The following is a 19586-nucleotide window of genomic DNA, read 5'->3' as shown; positions in this document are numbered from 1 at the left end:
CCCAACAAACAATGGCATTGGCTTTTTCCTTTTTCTTTTTGTAAGTTAAAATCATGGAGTCAAACTCCCTCATTCCTCTCAGGGGAGAGGGAAGCATAGACAGTCTTAAATGAAGGCCAATGGACTTGCCAAAAGTCATATAGAAAGTGGTAAAACATGATTAGAGCTTGGCTTCCAGAATTCCAGAGCTGTGTGTTGTGATTCTGGGGTTAAAAGAACAGGAAATGGGGCACCTGGGTGGCTCAGTCCGTTAAGCGTCTGCCTTGGGTCACGGTCCCAGGGTCCTGGGATTGAACCCCACATCGGACTCTCTGCTCTGTGGGGAGTCTGCTTCTCCCTCTCCCTCTGCCCACCCGCCCCACCACTGGCCACCACTTGTGCTCTAAAAAAAAAAAAAGAACAGGAAATGCCTAAAGCAGTTGAGGGGCTTCAATCTTGTATCCAAAGTAAAACCAATGGTCTGGGTGGTTCTTACCCTGCCTTTGGGTCTTCTGTATGGCATACTGCTTATGGGGGCGGGGAGGCGGTGTCGAAAGTCTTCCCACCAGGAGGTGTTGTGAGGATGTAACGAGAGGTCCTGGCACATATGAAGAAGCTAACTGTTATGAATTAAAAGTGGCAACCAACTTTGAGACATCAGTGCGGCTGGCGGACTGGCTCCCTCTTTGTGCAGCCTGACTCCCTGACCATAGAGCTAGGACAGAATGGGTCACACAGAGGGGAAAGGTCAACTGCTGTTTTATTGGAGGCACCATCATGGGAAGGGAGGCCAGGGCTGTGACCACCAGCTCTGCCACGGAAGGAGGTGGGCATGCACTGGATGAGAAGGGCCTGGAGTCCCACATTGGAGTCCCACCGGCCATAAAGGTGGAAGGGGGCAGGTCACGTTGGCGCTCCCAGCCCCTGGCTGCCTTTCAGGCAGAGGAAGGCAGAACAGAGCAGAGGGGGGTGGGGTGAAGGCCTTGAACTGAATGTTCACGGCTCCGGCACCAGCTCCTGCAGCCTCAGTGTCCCCCTCGCCCCCCAGCCCATGCTGCTCCATTTAAAGGAAGGACCCAAGAAAGGGGGCTGCCATGGCGCAGGCTGACCCACAGCTGGGGGAGTGCAGGTCTGCAGGTGGGAGAAGAAGGGGCTTTGGGATAGGAACAACAGGAGCAGGGAGAAGGCCATGAGCGTGTAGGAGCCTTCCCAGGACGGGCCCGTGCTGGCAAAGAGGCGGGCCACAGCCACATTGGGGTTGCACTGAGCAGGCTCAAACCACTTCTGCAGGCACTGTCCGCTGCCCCGGTGCTCGGGGCTTGCCTTGAAGGAGCGGCTCCAAATCCTCTCACACAGGTCAGCTGGGGTGGGGAAGTAATGGGGGAAAGGGCGACAGACAGCCCTTGCAGGGCAACGGTTCTTCCCTGTCGGGGGAGATGGAGGCACACCCTTACCTCCCTGTCCTTTGCCCTGGGGGAGCAGAGGGAGCTCGCGCTTGCCCCCAGGCGGGGGCCCTGCCAAGCACCACTCACCCCCACTCCAGTCCCAGTCGCCATGCCAGTTGGATTTGCAAGTGTAAGATGTACGGCAGTCTTCCCACCACTGCTCACAGTCCTCCTGGCACAGGGGCGCATCCAGAATTCGCTCTCCTGGCCCGCCCGAGTCCATCTGGGTACAGGCATGGCAGGAGACAAGAATGCTAATAGCAATCATTTGAAGGTCATCGGTAGTGACGAGGGTACTTGTGCCAGGTACCCTCTGAATAGATTCTCTTAATGGAGTCTGTAAGCCTTGCTTTACCCAGGATAACAAGGAGGTTCAGAGGCTCAATTGTTTGGCCCAGGCTACACAGCTTCCTGCATCCAGAAGAATGGGATTGCAATAGCCCCTCATCCTACAGTTCTCATCTCTTACCCATTACGCTGTTCTGCAGGGCCTGAGGTGGCTTCCTCTCTGGCCTTTTCCCCAACCCGGCCTCTGACTCTGCTCTTGTCTGTAGGGGGACAGCGCGGCCTGCTCCCGCCAGCATCACGGGGCTCAGGCCCTTAGTAACAGGGCACTGTGCGGACATGCCTCCCGCCTCCCCGGCCCAGCCTTCTGACCTTCCGGATCCAAGGCCCCAGGTTCGGGGAGCACTCGTAGAAGCAGATGGCCTGGAGGAAGTGCTTCTCGCAGCCTGGCATCATCACCCCACAGTGGAGCAAGCTGAAGTTGTAGAGCAGGGACACGTCCAGATGGGCTTCCCAGCTGGTGCCCGCCGTGCAGCAGGCATTGCCTTGCCAGGGGAGACACTGAAGGCCGATGAAGAAGGAAAAGGCATGGGGTTGGCTAAGACGCAGTAGACCGAGTAGGACCTGGGCAAGTGGGATGGCTTCAAGCCAATCATACCCATATAGAAGAAATGCTGAGAACGTGTCAAAATCCCCAGCCAAAGAGCCCTGCATGCTGATCTCCCCACCACAGGCTGCTGCAGTCCTCTAGAAACGGGACTTGCAGGGTCTCAGCTTCCGGGGGGTGGCAGAGGAGCCCCACGAGCCCCAGGGGGATGTGGAGCACTGAGAAGCACTCACAGGGAAAGGCCAGCTCCACAACTCCTCCTTGCCCCCCTCCCCATCAACTGCCTTTAGGGCTTGGGGAGGGGTCGCCTAAAGCCTAGGTCTCCCCAGTGCCTATTGGTAGGAAGAAGGCTAGAGGAGGACCTTGTTTGCATCTGTGCTGAACCAGGCCTGGGCCTCTGGGATCGCCATCTGCCCCTATTCCCCCAGGCTGGGCAGCTCAGGGATGGGAACTTTGAAGCACTCAAAGACTATGATCTCAAAAGGCCACAGTGTCCCTCCAGTGGCCTTGGCCTCAGTGCCAATATAAGGAACCACATGAGTCAGTGTTGATGGTGGCTCAGAAACCGTCGTGGAATTTGTGTCCCTTCCCTGATCTGCCAAAGCAGCCTCACTCCCCCCGCCCCGCCCCCGCCCCAGGCAAGGTCCAGCCTCCGTACCTCCTCGTAGAGCTTGTCTTCTGGGCCAGGCTCTCGCTTGTGGTGTTTGGTGTTCATGCAGACATTGAGCAGCTCGTCCCCAGCCCAGGTGGGCGGCGTGACTGTCCACAGCCCTAACAGGAGCTGCCACCACCGTTCCATGGCCCACTGCAGACAGGAGCCCCGCCTGCCTGTGCAATAGACAGGACAGGCACTCCATGCCCTCCGCCATCCCAATGAGTGAGGATGGGTTTCAGGGCTCTCTCAAGTGACCCTGACCCTCTGGCTACCCGTAGGACCTCTATCGGAGGTGGCATCATAAAATGTCAGGGCAGGTGGAACACGCCTTAGCATTCTGACACCCACCCCCAAAAATGGACTCCCGGGAAGAGACCAGCCCTAAGGTGAGGGAGGGTCAGCGTGGAATGGCTCCAGCCTGGGAACTTATCCTGGCACATCCCCCTGGGAGGCAGACTTTCCAACCCCGTGACATATGGGCTGGGAAGTCAGAGCATTGATCCTGGATGAGTAACAGAGCAAATGCTCCGTAACCAGATTCTACAGGGCGTAGAGGGCATGGTGGGATGGGGTGGTGGGATAGGTGCATCCTTATGCGATAGACGGCCAGCCCTGATGGCAACCCCCCTGAGGAGTCCATGCAGCCCCCCACCCCAAGCAGCTGGTCCTCCCCCCGGGAGCAGTAGCTCTGCTTCCAGCAGCCCCAACCCATCTCCGACCCTCCTAGCGGGAGCCACGGGACGCAGAGCCCAGGGGGAGTGTGCCCACACAGAGTCAGCTGCGCCGGCCTTGCACACCCAAAGCCCACTTCTCAGCACAGGAGCACGGAGCCTGGCTTTCTTTCCCCTTGCTGTTTGTTGAGCGCTGTGTTTCCCACTCTGTTCTGGGTAGTACTGGTAACGCGAGGGAGGGAAACGAGAGACTAAGAAGAAGAAAGGCAGAAGAGCACCCTGTGTCCAGTGCCCAACGCTTTGGGAAACAGGGCTCCCTCAGCCTTCACGCACCCAGGAGCCCCTGGCTCCCACAGTCCCCCAGGCCTTGCAGGAAGGCCCCCGTGGCCCATCGCGGTGAAACTGAAAACCCCTGGCCTCACCTGAGTTTAGAGCGGCCAGCGTGCTGGGGATGGAGACCCCGGCCCCACCTTCCGAGCCCACCCTCAAGCCCAAACCTGCAGCTGCCCCCGCTCCGGTATCAGGCACAGCTGCGGCCATCTGGTATCTTGAAAGAAGCTGCTGTAACAGGGGAACAGAGGAAAGATGCTGCCCCTTCTAGCGCTTTCCGCATACTTACTTTCAAAGCAGGAGCCTCTCCCTCCTACTTCCAGAGATGGGAAGCTGCCATCTTGCCCATTTATTGCCCCCTCCACTCCCCAGCAGCCCAGGTGAGGGCGCAGAGCTCCAGGTGGCGCCAGTTTAAGGGCATCCATCTCACCCAGGTTGAGGGGCCTCCTGTGGCTGGAGCTGGAGGCTTCCACTTCCTCAGAGAAGCAGAGACCCAGGAGCGGGAAGGATCCTGGGCTCTGGTCAGCGGCTGACTTCTGCCCTTGGCTCTGCCCGGGGCCAGCTGCATGACCTGGAGAACGTGGCCCACTCTCCAAGTTGGCCTCTCTATAGTATAAAGGGCTGTTTCATAACAGGGACGGCTGGGGGAAAGAAATGAAAGAGAAAATTCACAGAAAGGACTTGGCATTGTGCCTGGCACAAGTGAGTCTTTTGGCTTTAATTCTTTTCCTTTATTCTGTGAAGCCTTTGTCTCTGGGTCCCTGCCCCCGTCTGCCTGCCTCTCCACCTGCCCCTTCCTCCGCTCAGACGCCTGGGATGCACCACCTGGTGGCTTGAGTGACAGCGACCTTTGTCAGCGCACAGGAGCTAAGGTTCCTGCTGGGGAACAGACACAGTGACCCAGAGATAAGGCAGGGCCTTGGAGACCCAAGAATTTAAATGTGTGACCAAAGCCCAAACCAACAAAACCAAAAGAATCCCTCCCACAGCCCACAAAACGACCTCCCTGAGCATGCGGAGACCCCTGTCCCGTGAAATACTCTGCAAGTGTCCTCGGCAGTGATCATATTCACAAGAAAGTCCTTCTCAACCAGGAGAGGCTGGGACACTCGAACAGGACTCTTGGGAGAGGCCCAAAGATGATTAAAACGCTGGAAAAGGAGCCCCTCTCCTTGCCTGTTTCCTAGAACAAGTCCCCTCTCCAAGGAACAAGCAGCCAAAGTGACTGAAGTGTTACCAATACCTAGGAAATGAGAACAGTAAGAGCATTTTTATACTTGAAGCACACAAAGCCCACTCTGGGTTGCTCAGCTACGGAGCTGATGTGCAGACGTGAGTTAGTCATCATGCCGGAAAATGGAGTTCTCCGCCCCGTGGTAACCACCAGGGCGAGCTGAGTGCCACGAAGGACCCAGGCGCTGGGCTGGCGTCTTCACTCCATGGTCTGACTCACCCCTAGAAACGACCCCCAGCCTGACCGCCCTCTCCGATTTCACTGTGGGGAGCCTGAGGCTCAGCTGGGGGAGGGGCAGAGCTTCATATCTGTTGCCTAAGGGCCACCTGAGTGGGTTCCCTCCAAGACCGAAGGGGTAGATGCTGTCGGGGTCTCAAGTGAGGTCAGTTTTTCGAAAGTCAAAGGCCAGAATCAGATGGTGTGCGGGGAGGCATGTGTGTCTAGCTTTATTTGGGAGCAGTGATGATTATTGGCCCAGACTCCCATGTCTTTTTTTTTTTTTAATTTTTAAAGATTTATTTGAGAGAGAGAGCTTGAGAGAATTGGTGGGAGCAGGGGCAGAGGGAGAAGGAGACTCCTCGCTGAGCAGGGAGCCTGATGCGGGGCTCGATCCCAGGACCCTGGGATCATGACCTGAGCTGAAGGCAGACGATTAACCGACTGAGCCACGCAGGCGCCCCCAGGCTCCCATGTCCTTAAGCAGAGTTGGGAGTCCCCCTTCTAGGGTCCGATGCCAAACAGTCACTGCATTTCTGTGGCCATGGGCATCCCCGTGGATGTGGCCTGCCCGCCCTGCTCAAGTCCTCACAAACACTCCCGAGGCGCGTAAGCCTTCCAAGGCCGTGGGTGTGACAGGGACAAGCCTCCAGCACTGAGGCCCAGAAGTAATTATGGAATGGAAAACAGGCCGTCTGATAAACGTCCTTCACAGGGAGGGAAGAAAGTCGAGGAGGGGCTTGCTAACAGTCTCCAGCGCAAGGCATGTAGGAGATGAGCTGAAATTACAATCCGCCCGTAGGCGCCGGGGAGGGAGGGACCCCGGAGGCTGCCTCTCCCAGAACCATCAGGCCAACATCTGCTCCAGCCGAGAGGCAGTTTGCAGCCCTGAGGAAAACTCATTTTTGCTTTATTGTGATTGAGTCTTCCCGAGAGAAATCTGGTTTGCAACTGAAAGCTGATAAATTAAAGCTGGCTGAGGATGAAGAAGCCATTTGAAGCTGCTGACCCCAAACAACTTTTGTTCTGAGAAAACAGAGCACTTAAATTGACAAGAGCAGAGCTGCAGCAGCGCTGGGGAGGGCTGAGGGGAGGGTTGGGCGGGAGCAGCCCAGCCCCTGCAGGGAAATAGCCGCTCTCCGGCTCTCCCCCCTGCTCTGCTGGAGGAGTGCCATGGTGCCACAGCCCACTGAGTTCCGCACGAGTTCCAGAGCAGACCAAGAAGGCAAAGAATTCGTGCCAGGAATCTCCTGGTGAGGACCTGAAGTCAGAGGCCAGTTGAAGGAGACACCGGTGACTCAGAGTTCTTCATGGGTCTTATGAGTCCTTCTTTTCACCCCAAAATCTATTGGCCATCCTTGCTCAACTCTTGATTGGTAGGTTTGTTTATCCCTAGCCTGCCTTCCCTCCACAGCCATTCCGTCACCAAACCGTTGATGTAACTTCCTGAAAAGGCTCTTGAATTCAAATTCTTCTCGCCCTGTTTCTCCCCAGTTTCTGGGGCCGTGACTACCTCTTGCCTCAATTACTGCAGCCACCTCCTCACTGGCTCCTGTGTCCCTCTCTAGAACGTTCCCCAAGCAGCCAGAATGATCTAAATTTCCCCGTATTTTATTATGAACATTTTCAAACATAAGGGAAGTTGAGAGAATTTTACAATGAGCCCCCTATCCCCACCACTTTGATTTTACCATTACCATTTTACTGTATTTTCGTTGTCCCACATCTAGCCAGCCTTCCAGCCTTCTAGTTACCCACCAGGCTTCTTTTCCATCATGCATCTCCAAGTAAATCACAGACCTCGGTATACTTCCTCCTAATTTGTGCATCCTTATCATTAACCAAGTTCAATATTTGCCTGCAGGTGTTTCCCCCCTCCCTTCGGAATGATCTTTTTAAAAGGTAAAGGTGGTTAGGATACTTCTGTGTTTTTAAAAGCCTTCTGGGCTTAACATTAAGTCCCAAATCCTTAACCTGTCACAAGGACCCTGTCTCATGAGGTCGCTGTTTACTTCCCGTGCGACTCTGTTGTATGTCTGTCGGCAGGTGCTCCTCATGCTGACATCGTGACTGCCCTCACTCTGCCTGGCGGTTCTCTCCGAGCTCACGCTCTGTGGCTTCTACCTCCTCCTGACCCGTCAGCTCAGAGGACGGATGGTTTCTCCGGGAAATTTTGTGGGCCACCCCCCCCAACCTGCCCGGGATTGGTGAGTTGTTCTCTCGGGGTCTTATGCTGGCCCCTGCTGTGAATGGCTGCTTGCAGCTGGGGGCAGGCACAGTACTGCTCACGCACCGAACACGGTGCTTGGCCCAGAGTGGCTAGCCAGCACGTGTTTGTTGGGTAAGTGTGCAGAAAATACCTGAGTAGAATAAAAGCTCATTTCTTTTTTTTTTAAGATTTATTTATTTATTAGAGAGAGAGCGAGAGCACAGGCCCTTGCGCACAAGTGCACGGGGAGAAGCAGAGGAAGAGAAACTCCAGCAGACCCCCCACTGAGTGCGGCGCCTGACCTGGGGCTCCGTCTCACGACCCTGAGATCACAGCCTGAGCCGAAACCAAGGGCAGGATGCTTAACTGACTGAGCCACCCAAGCACCCCTAAAACTGCGTTTCTTATACACACTGTTTTAATTCACATGCTTGCCTAGTTTAACCTGACCTATTCCCTCTCCTTGCCCCTCCCCCTCCTCTCCCCCCTTTATTCCTTCCTCACCTATGCTTCCCCCCTGGAGTTAGAAATAACCTCTCATTTTCTGTTCCCTGTCCTCTCTCCCCTCCCTCCTCCCCTCTCTCCCCTCCCTCCTCCCCTCTCTCCCCTCCCCCTTCAATTTTCTCCCTCACCCTCGGACTTTCACACGGGATCATCTCAGTTTCTGGTGATTTCTGTGAGATTTCAGTGTGTAAATGCTGGGGCTTTCATCCCCCTTGAAGAGACCACTTTTTCAGTCTCATCATTAACAAAGGAAATGAGTGTGAAGCCTGTCAGGTGTTGAAGAGAGTCCAAGTAGGTAGAGAGAGAGAAAAACATCAAGGTCCTACGGGAAAGAGATGAGCTGAAAACCAGAGAAGGTATGTCACAAAGAACAAATGTCTTTAGTTTCCTACTTATTTTTCTTCTCAGGCTGCTAGATTCTTCTCTCTTCAACACAGTTTCCCCACTGCCAGTGTCTCATTGTGACATTCAAACCAGGCTACTGCTGGGTGTCCTGGAGACCGTGTTAATAAGTAACTGAGGTTTGCAGGCAGTTTGACAATGGGCAGCTGAGATCAATCCATTTTCTCTTTCAGTCCTCCCAACATCCCTCCCCACAAATATCTCTTGACTCAGAGCTTTGCCCCAGCTACAAACCTGTCTCTCTCTCTCTTCCCAGCCTTGCTTCCTAAAAGACCTGTGTATGTTCATTGTGGTTCCATGTGTCACCTCACATTCATTTATCAACCACTGGTATTCAGCTTGTACTCACCATCCCATAGAACCCACTCTTGCCAAATCCACTAGCAACCCCCAAATTGTTCTACGCAATGGGAAGGGTCATTCTGCATCATACCTGACCTCTTGGCTGCCTTTGACAAAGGTAATCCCTCCAGCCTTCTTGAAATTCACCTCTTCCTTGATTCCCAGGGCTCCACTCTGTCCTGGTTTCCCTCCAACATCTCGACTTGTTCCTTCCCTGTCTCCTCGGTAGGCTCCATTTCCTCCATCTGCCATTTAAGTGTTTTTTTGAACTCTGTCCTTGGGCCTACACTGTGCATGATCTCTTATATGCAGATAATTTCTAAATCTCTCTCCAGTCCTGACCTGCAGAATGGCCGGGGTGTGTGTGTGTTGATCTATCTCCGGTAGTATTTTACTTGGATTTCCAACAGGCACCTTACATTCAATATGACCCAGCTGTTCGCTCCCCATTCAATCTGCTTTTCTATGTTGGTTAATGGGACATTTATTCTTCTGGTCATCCAGGTCATGGCCTCTTTTTTTTTCTCCCCCACCCCACACAAACACTTCAACATGACATGCAGAGTTCTTCATGGCCTGGCACTTGGTCACTCTGGAAACAGCTCCTCTCCCCTTCCCCATTCTCACTCTCTACACTTGCCATACTGACATGCTTGCTGCTGTCTGAATTTGCCAGTGCTCGGTACCTTTGCACCCATAGCTCCATCTGCCAGGAATGTCTTTCCCTGCTTCTTCACTCAAGTTCTCATCTTTTGGGGCTCCCCTCAAGCATCGTCATCTCTAGGCAGGTTACCTTTGCCCCTCCTTGGGTTCGGTTCCCTTCTGTGGACTCACATGGCTTTCTGTACTTCTTTTTAGTATTGCATTGATCACAAGGTGGTATAATCTTCTGCATATTTGCTTGCCTCCCCTTGTAGATTCTGAGCTCCCTGAGGATGAGGACTTTATCTTATCCTGCTGCTGCTAGCCCCTAGTTTATGGTCCATATACAAGCCTTCAAATGTTTGGATAAATGAGTGAGTGGTATGTGCCACATCGGACAATGCACAGGCGCCTGCACCTATATGTAGAACCCAGTCTTTCTGAGCCCATGGACAGTGCTCTTTCTTCACGGTCCAGTTTCCAGCACCCATCCCTTGAACGTTCCGTCACGCCTGCCTAGTATATTTAAAATTGAAAATTTGTTTGGAAAGGCCCAAACCTATCAGCAGGTCCTTTCAGAGGATCTTTTACACTGGAACAAATTGACATGGTTATAATACATATGGTTTAGTGGCCCCGTCCAGGCATGGCTGTTTAGAGCATGACTCTTAGCACCACTGTGCGCCCCCCTCCATTTCTCCCTCCCACCATCTATGGGATGTGAGCCAATGCTGGTGTTAGCCTTAAAATTGTAACCATCATCCTATCCCACCTGTGAGAGAAAGAGACGGGATCCAGAACCCCAGCTAAACTGAACCAACTTTAATACTTTCAACATTCTGTGGTCACTTTTGCCTCAGATCTTCACACATGCTATTCCCTTTCACTTGGGACCTTGCACCTTCCCTCAACACTCTTAGTACTTCCCTTATCAGACACCTTATTTTTTAGGTCTCAATTTGGAGCGGTCCACATTCAAGGGAGCCCAAGTCTAAGTTAGGTGTCCCTTCTGGTGCTGTCACAGCCCATGGGTGACCTCTACCACGATGCCACACTATCGTGGAATAGCCAGCTGACTCACATTTTCCCTACTGGTCTGAAAGCTCCTGGACCGGTAGAGACTGTGTCTGTCTCTGGTACACGGTAGACACTCAGTAGGTGTTTGTTGAATGAACAAGTGATTTTTTTGGTAAGAAGGATTCTCTCCTATGATTCATTTTTTACTAAGAAGCATACCAGGACAAATTTTAGGAACTCTCAGAGTTTTTGTGTGTGGTCAGAGTGATAAGAGTGATGTGTATGTGGTACACAAGCTTGTGGATTTCCACCTTTTTTTTTTTTTTAATTGTTTTTCTGTCCTTCATTCACATCTCACTTATTACTGAATGACCTGTGCTTGGAAGATCTCTTCTTGCTTATCTTCTTGACTCCCCACAGCTCTGATAACCATGAGGCTTCGCAAATGTGGTTGGTGAATTCTTTTTCTCTTGGACATGTACACAATTTCAAGTTCAAAAATGGAATTGGGTCAGTTGTATATTTTCTTTGATTTATGAAATGTGATCTTTCTAGATTTGTGTCTTTATGTCTTGGTCTTGATCTTACATTGAAAATGCCTGAGAAAATGCACAGAAGGGTTGGAAGGGCCATAATGTGTTTTGTTGTTTATAGAAAGAAAGTGGCAGAAAGCAAATCATTTTAAACTGGCAAATATTTGACTCCATAGGCTCTTGTACCTACAAATGAAAAGATGGAGATGGGAAAAATCAATTTTGCAAGAAACTGTGGATAAATTGCCTTCTGGTAATGCAATGATTAAGCAGTTGCCATCTCTAGAAAAGTGAATTTTGTGATTCTTCCATGACCTCTTTTATAAACACTATAATATAACCCTATGTGAAGCTCTTGAATGTATTATGTTTACTTAAGACTTAATTCTCTGGAAAATGTTAATGGTTGTGAATATTCAATTACTTCAGTTTACAAAACTAGATTTTAATTTGCTAAGTGTCTGCTCACACTTGAGTTGATGATTCTGTTTTTCTTTTTACCAAAGCTTTTGGAATGTCTGGTTGCTATGGATACTGGCGTTTAAGAGGAACCATTGAGTCATCTTACTGTATTGTCCGTAAAGACAAAGCACTGCACACATCCACAGAAATGTGGAAATATCTCTATCTTCTCCATCTCTCTGGGATGGTGGCTTCTTTGGATTCAGAAGAAGTTTTCAGGACTTTTACTGCAGGATGAATGGTCCCTTTGGGTAGAGTGAAGAGACATAAGCTACCACTGGTTATTCTGAGACCTGTGGCTTCCCCATTCTAGGAGGAAGGGGAAGTCAACTGAGGCTTCTCAAGCATTACTCTGTTCTAGGCCACGTGACACAGTCTTCATAGACCTCATCTCATTGCCTTATGTGCTAGTCAGGGGCAAAGATGTGTCCAGTTCAACACTGTATACTATATAGTTTGTATTGATTGGTACAAAGGACTGCTGATGAATGAGCAAATAACCCTGCATAAGTATTATAAACCCATTTTACAGATGACCTCAGACAGGTTATACAAGTTGTTTGAGGTCTTCTCTCCTTATCCTCTAAGATGTATTAGTAGTAGTTAACTTTATATCACAGTATTTAAGTTATAGGATATCAAAGGAGAAGAGTGAATATCACCCAAGGATCTGAATCCTCTTCTGGGGAATGGATTAGCATATTTCGGGTTGTTTATGGGATAATTGTATCTTGTGGAAGTATGACTTTATTGTCTTTACTTGGAGATTCAGTATGGTTTAAGAGCTGTACAGGGGCCAAGTTGACAAGAGTAGACTGTAATTGTCAGTTTCGTATGTTAGCTTGTCTAGGTTAGTATCCCCTGTTATTCAGTAGCACTAATCTAGATGTTGTTATGAGGGTGTTTTGTAGAACTTAATAAGGTCCATGAGTAGTGGCAAGGAATAAATAAGGATTTGAGTGTAGGTCTATCTAGCTTCAAAGTTTGTGTTTTTCTGTGTTACATTAAACAGGGGGAAAAAAAAGGTTTGTTGAATTATTCCTTGGCACTTAAAATCTTATAATAAAATCTGCAAAGTATTGCATGCTTGTTAGGGCCCTGGGCCATGGGTGTCACTCAGGTTATTACACGGCAACCCTAACTACCATCACTCCATCTACTGTCATGGAGAACGTGGGGTCTAGAAAACCTCCATATTATGTTTAACTCTTTCCTGCACTGTTTCCTAATGTATGTTCCCTGAAGCTCCAGTCTCCAAAATGACAGATTCTTTCCATGAACCAAAAATTGGGGAAATAGTCATGCTATCACCACCTCCTGAGGACTCAGTGTATATGCATGATATATTACAGACTTCAAGGAGTCCTCTAGTAAAGACATTTCTCGAACTCCTCTTAACCCAGCATTTCCAAACTCCTCTTAACCCAGCATTTCCAAACATATTTGACCACAGCAGCCCTAGTGTGTTTTATAACCATCAACATGATGGTATGAGGGTTTTGCTGATCACACTTAGGGGAATCCTGGGCTGCTATGTGGCACTAGGCATCGGTTTTACAGCAGCAACAGTGGGAAAGGTGCTCAGACCATATCAAGCTCCTGGGCCATGCATATTACTTAGATAATGTTTTGTATTTATATCACATTTTTCTAAAAGTCTTGTGTGGGCTAATTTCTCTTCAGAGGGGCCTCATTTTGCCCATAGGCTACATGTCAGATTCCAGTGAAAAACAATTCTTGCATCTTTTGGCAGAATAAGCCTGAGAATCTCTCAATTCTTTTTTAATTTCTTATCTTGTGTGCCATTTTGATTTCCTCTCATTTCTTTTTTGCATATTTTTAAGTTCTTTTAAAAATTTTTTTTTAATTTTATTTATTTATTTTTTTCAAGTTATTTTCTAAGTGATTACCCTGGGGATTACAATTAACATCCTAAAGTTCTAACAATGTAGTTTGAATTGAAACCAACTTAACTTTTTTTTTTTTTAAAGATTTTATTTATTTATTTGACAGAGAGAGACACAGCGCAAGAGGGAATACAAGCAGGGGGAGTGGGAAAGGGAGAAGCAGGCTTCCCGCTGAGCAGGGAGCCTGATGCGGGGCTCGATCCCAGGACCCTGGGACCATGACCTGAGCTGAAGGCAGACGCTTAATGACTGAGCCACCAAGGCACCCCTGAAACCAACTTAACTTTAATAGCATACAAAAAGTCTGCTCCTGTATAGCTCCACACCCCTCTTTATGTTGTTTTTGTCACACATTACATCTTTATGCATTGGTGCCTGTTAACATAAATTTATAATTATTGTTTTATGCATTCATATTTTATTTTTTATTTTATCTTTTTAAAGATTTTATTTATATAAATGAGAGAGAGTGAGAGCGAGTGAGCATGAGCAGGTGTGGGGAGGGGCAGAGGGAGAAGCAGACTCCCTGCTAAGCAGGGAGTCTGACATGGGGTTCGATCCCAGGACCTTGAAGATCATGATCTGAGCCGAAGGCAACCACTTAACCAACTGAGCCACCCAGGAGTCCCTATGCATTCTTATTTTAAATCATATAGGAAAAGAAAGAGAAATTACAAGCCAAAAAAAAAATGCAATAATGCTGGTTTTCATATTTGCCTATGTAGTTACCTTTACTGATGTTATTTCTTTATATGGTTTCGAGTTACTGTCTGGTGTTTTTTCATTTCATCCTAAAAGACTCCCTTTAGTATACCCTGTAAGGCAGGCCAGCTAGCAATAAAATCCCTCAGCTCTTGTTTATCTGTGGATATCTTAATTTCTCTTTCATTTTGGAGGATACTTTTTCCAGGCATAGACTTATTGGTTGAGAGAGGTTTTTTTCCCTCAGTACTTTAAATATGTCACCCCATTGTCCTCTGGCTTCCATAGTTTTTGATGAGAAATCAGTTGATATTATATTGAGGATCCCTTGTACCTGACTAGTTGCTTCTCTGTTGTTGCTTTCAAGATTGTCTGTGTTTTGACAATTTAATTACAATGTATCTGTGTGGATGCCTCTGAATTTATCTTACTGGAGTTCATTGAACTTTTTGGAGGTGTAGACTCATGTCTTTCAACAAATTTGGGACTTTCTGGACATTATTTCTTCAAATATTTTTTCTGCCTCTTTCTCTCTTTCCTCTCCTTTCTGAGATTCTCATAATGTGTATGTTGGTACATTTGATGATGTTCCACATGTCCCTTCAGCTCTGTTCACTCTTTTCTTCTCTTCAGGCTGGATAATTTTAATAGAACTATCTCCAAGTTACTGATTGTTTGGCCTGTCAGATCTTCTGTTGAACCCCTCTAGTGAATTTTTCATTTTAGCTGTCATACTTTTCCGCTCCAGAATTTTTATTTTGTTCCTTTTATTGTTGATTGATACTCTCTATTTGTTAAGATATCATTCCTCTGGTTTCCTTTAGTTCTTTGAGCATGTTTAAGACAGTTGTTTAAAGTCTGTCTGGTAAGTCTAATATATGGGCTTCCTCAAGGGCAGTTTCTGTCAATTTATGTTCTTTTTCCTGTGAATTGGCCATAGTTTTCTGTTTCTTGGCATGCTCCTAATTTTTTGTTGAAAATCTGACGCTTTAAATATTATAATGTGATAAGTCTAGAAATCATATTCTCCCCCCTTTCCATGATTTGCTGTTGTTGCTTATTGTGACCTGCAATCCTCCACTTATTTAGTGACTTTTCCAAATGATTTTGCACAGTGTATTTCTTGTCATGTGTACTCATGCCTTCCATTATCTGGCAGTGACCTGAGAGATATTTCTTTAAATGCCCTGGAGCCAAGAAGAAAACATTTGATCGTAGCCAAAAGGCTGAGAAGCAATTGCCAAAAAGAAAACAAAACAGAAATACTTTATGGTATTTGCAGTCCTTGTAGATTGTTTCTGAACTAGAGCCCTCAGTGCTTAGACCATCTACAAGTGTCTTAACCTTTACCTCCTGTTACATGGACCCCGAAGGTCAACCAGGGGTATAAGCATAGGATCACTTCAGGCTTTTTCTGAGTATGAATTCAGACTTGGGCATGCACATGGGCCTCCAGACTCCCTGGCATACCCGGGAGCCATCTTCCTCCTTAGACTTCTCTTTCCCAAGCTTTTTGGTCTGTCAGTTGCTTGTTCCATTCTCCATCCCTTCCTCAGGTGACTGTCGCTAGTATAATGCTTTTAAATCCTTTGACAAATGCTGTCCAGAAGACCATTCCATCCCTGAGAAAATTCCAAGAAGATCAAAACAAAGGCAGCCTCTGAGCCAATCACTTAGGGAACCACCTGACAGTTCTTTTTTTTTTTTTTTAAAGGAATGGAACTGTTTTTTTTTTTTTTTAAAGATTTTATTTATTTATTCATGAGAGACGGGGGGGGGGAGACAGAGAGAGAGAGAGAGAGAGAGAGAAGGAGAGGGAGAAGCAGGCTCCCAAGGAGAAGGGAGCCGGATGCGGGACTCGATCCCAGGACCCTGGGATCATGACCTGAGCCGAAGGCAGACGCTTAACCATCTGAGCCACCCAGGTGCCTGACAGTTCTTTGATAACAAAGTTTGAATTGCCCCTCTGGCATTAGCAAGCTACACTACCAAGAATGTGAGTCATCATCACCATGGCCACTGGCCAAGTTAGGGAATGGGGGATGGTAGGTGGGTAAGAAAAATGCCACATGCTCTTACTAAAATTTAGCAGCTGCTGCTTCATTAAACATTACCCTTATTGTTACAAGTCTTTTTTTTTTTTTTTTTTTTTTTTTTTACTTTCCTGATTCTGAATGTTTTTGCCAGCTTAATGTTTTCTTCAGTGGAGGGATAGATACTTGGAGCTCGCTACTCCACTAATTTTGGTGACACCTGTCCTCCAATACCTAACACATATGGAAGCAGAGATGCTCTTGTTGGAGCAGGGACGCCTGGAGTTCCACTCTTGCAGGTAGCTATTCCACATTATCCCTCCTCATATTACCTGAGGCCTTTGTGGCACACAATTTAAAACCACCTGTACAGAGGATAGAGCATGAACTTTTGGGCTACACAGCCCTGCCTGCCTGCTTGCGTGTTTTTTCATTTTATTTATGCCTTTATTTATTCATTGCCCAATAAATATTTATTGAAGACCACGTGCTAGGCACAGGTTTGAACCTTGGCCCCATGGTCTGTTAGCTGTGTGACTTTGACTTATTCTCAGCAAAATGTGTTTCTTCCCTGGTGGGGGACTAAACACAGCCTGGCTTCAAGAGTGGCTATTAATGACTGGCTTTATTACTGAACAGGCTTCCAGTAGTTTCCACTAGCACCGCTCTAACATGTTTAAAATCATATCATTCAAGTCAGCAAAGACAACTGTATATGCTTTAAATTTTCTCGAAGGCCAAACACTTCTTCCATTATACAGATAGTGTAATGGCTAAGAGTGGAGGCTTTGGAGCAAGACTACCTGCCTCCAAATCCCAGTTCTCCCTCATATCTGTGGTGTGACAGCGCATAAGTTGCTTAATTTCTTTATGCCTCGGTTTTCTTATCTGAAAAATAAGCATATTAATAGTACCTAGCTCATCATACTCTTATGATGTATAAATAAGATTATTTGTTTGGAACATTGTTTGACATACAAAAAGCTCTCAATAAGTGTTGCCTATTATTATTATTTTCATCATTTTTGTTTAAATGGTGCTCTAGATAGTATGTCCAGAGCTCTGGGGAGTGGATGAGGAAAGCTCGGGCAAATGATAAGAAATCAGACCTTTGCAGTGTGGGGGTAGGAGAGAGAAAAAGAGGAAAGAGCATCTAGAAGGTGAACCCTTCATGGATTCATTTATCTCTCAGCATAAAGCAGGGGGATTGTATTCATATCCTTGGGTCCTTCCATGGCTTCTTTCTAGGGCTATAGCAGGTACACAATCATGATTGTGGAATGAGCGAATAAATGAATGAATGAGAAGTGAATCCTGCATAAGTGAATCATTGATGATGGAATGAACCAGAGTCATGTTCCTTTTCAGTCTTTGACGCTCAGTTTATCGTACTTCACCCAGACACATAGGTCTACTTATTTTAGTCTCTTTCAAATTAAGAATCTGGGTAATGGTACACTGTGCCCTCCTTCCTCCCGCGCCCGCCAGAAAGAGGACTCTCTTTTTGTGGCTTGTGGCTGTGCTTTCTGGGCTCTGTGATTCTGTCCCAGATCCTCTGTGCTTCATAGGTCTGCCCCTTCACTCCCCTTCTTCAGGAGGAAACAGCAGGAACCCACCTGGCTGTCATAGAGAAAGCTGATGTTATCAGCAGGTCCTGACGTCCTGACAAGAAACAAAGATGGTGCCATGTGGCCCTACTTTCCAGAAAGACTAGGGGATAGTCACAGGAACATTGGGACATTCAGGAGTTTTTTTTTGCAAGAAGTCTTGGATTCAAATTTCATGATAGAATGTCCATATAAGGTTATAGAGTGTTAGCCTATCTGCTGGGTATTTCCGTTCTATGTTGATCCTAAGGTAGGCACTGGTTTTCTGACATGGCATTGTCATAAAGTACCATGGGATGAGACAGTGCAGGGTATAATTTCAGAAATCTTTCAGGGATGAACTGGTATAGGAACTTCCCTTCTGTTTCCTAATGCACTGGAAGGGGAAGGAGGCTGTGCTTGGAATTTGGCCAGACCAAGTAGGTAGCAACAGTTCGGTTGAGCATAGGACACGGTGAATTTGTTGCCTTCCCTCTCTCCATGTGGCACAGGCCCCTTTAACCTTCCCAGGCTCAAAGGAGGTCATGCTCCTGTTCTGTAATCTCTGCATCAGGAACAAGGTAAAGGGAAATGGGTCTGCCCCATCTCTATTTCAGGATGTGTTTTGTTTCACTTCCTCTTAATATTTACCAGATTTAGGGTTCTGACTCTCAGCCATTTTTCAACCTATTGGCAGTTTCCATCCTTATTCTTACCTCTCTCTCCACAATATTCTTCCTGATGTGTCTTTGGTACTTAGAGGGTCTCTTACTGTAGAGAGAGTTGAGATGAGGTGGTCAGCACTTGGGACTAATGCTAACACCCCTTCAGTGATTCTCTGCAGTTGTGTTGTCAAACTTGTCCTAACGCTTCCTGCAGGAGCTTCTTCTCCTGTAGCAACAAGGAGTGCAAAATGGTAATGATGGTGATGAGGTACGGGAAGGGAAAGAAAAATATAATTGTAGAACAAGTAAAGCACTTAATGCAATTTTGTTTCTATAATTGCATTTATTATAGAAATTATAGAAAATATAGGTGATTGAAATCCACACACATAGCTTCAGTAATACCATCTTTCTCTAGAAAACTTATCCCAGAGAGTGTATGTAGCCACCTCATGGCCCAGGAGGCGGTATTTGGGATATTTGGGATTAGAAATTGGAGGGTCGGGTTTCAGCAGTGGCTTTGCCATCAACTCTGTGTGACCTTAGGTAAATTACATTTCTGGGCCTTGGATTGTTCATCTGTAAACTAGAGATAATAATACCTATCTGGAAGCACATGCAGATTAAGTGAGAGAATGTGTATAAAGTGCCTAGCACAGGGCCTGGCACTGTGCACAGCTGCTTTATGGGTCCTAACAACTTTATTAATTGAGGATAATTGAGGTCTGCCTTGAGGAACTCTTTAGTGATGAAAATGAGAATGTGCTTTGGAACGGGCCCTGTTAAGTGTTCTTGGGGTCCAGCACAGAAGGTCTGCTTAGGGATAGCCCATGTTTGGCAAACGTTTGAATTCAGTAATGAGGAGCTGACAGAATCCAGGGAATCTCTTTTTGGTACCCCTGAGAAGTATGGGCTTTGTGAAGAGTTCCCTGCTAGCTCTTTGGATGGTTGGCATCATTTGCTTTTATGTTCAGGGGAATCTCAGAATCCAAAAAGGAAGTTGTGGATTTGGCACAATTTACGGTGCTGCCCTTCTCCAAGTTAAAACCATTCTCGTGGTTTCTGACTTTGGGGGGGTAAAAAGGGCAGATCCATGGGTCTGCAGGAGCTTGGGCCTGGGGTTCCAGCAGGGGGAACATGAGTGCAAAAGGCATGGAAAT

At 47.6% G+C, this 19586-nt stretch overlaps 1 protein-coding gene across 1 annotated transcript; it reads right to left on the bottom strand.

Annotated features, from left to right (window-relative positions):
• Positions 1 to 975: 975 nt before the first annotated feature.
• On the bottom strand, positions 976 to 3115 carry IZUMO1R (IZUMO1 receptor, JUNO). Its single transcript, XM_028119634.2, has 4 exons — positions 2975 to 3115; positions 2082 to 2270; positions 1512 to 1647; positions 976 to 1403 (listed from the first exon to the last, which is right to left on the bottom strand). The coding sequence occupies exons 1-4, from the start codon at positions 3113 to 3115 to the stop codon at positions 976 to 978; spliced, it is 894 nt and encodes a 297-aa protein (XP_027975435.2).
• Between the last annotated feature and the right edge of the window lie 16471 nt (positions 3116 to 19586).

This window comes from Eumetopias jubatus, unplaced genomic scaffold, assembly GCF_037043125.1.
Source record: "Eumetopias jubatus isolate StellerSeaLion01/CBP00866 unplaced genomic scaffold, mEumJub1_p1.0 scaffold_13, whole genome shotgun sequence".
Lineage (NCBI taxonomy): Eukaryota > Metazoa > Chordata > Mammalia > Carnivora > Otariidae > Eumetopias > Eumetopias jubatus.
The sequence above is the reverse complement of the archived record's forward strand: the minus strand, read 5'-3'. Positions and strand labels throughout refer to the sequence as shown.

Excerpts from the sequence above, each read along its gene's own strand:
- IZUMO1R (XM_028119634.2), bottom strand. The coding sequence starts at position 3,115 with ATGGAACGGTGGTGGCAGCTCCTGTTAGGGCTGTGGACAGTCACGCCG. Across the intron at positions 2,271-2,974 it reads AAGACAAGCTCTACGAGGAG|TGTCTCCCCTGGCAAGGCAA; the intron begins GTACGGAGGCTG and ends ATCGGCCTTCAG. Across the intron at positions 1,404-1,511 it reads CGACTGGGACTGGAGTGGGG|GGAAGAACCGTTGCCCTGCA; the intron begins GTGAGTGGTGCT and ends CTCCCCCGACAG.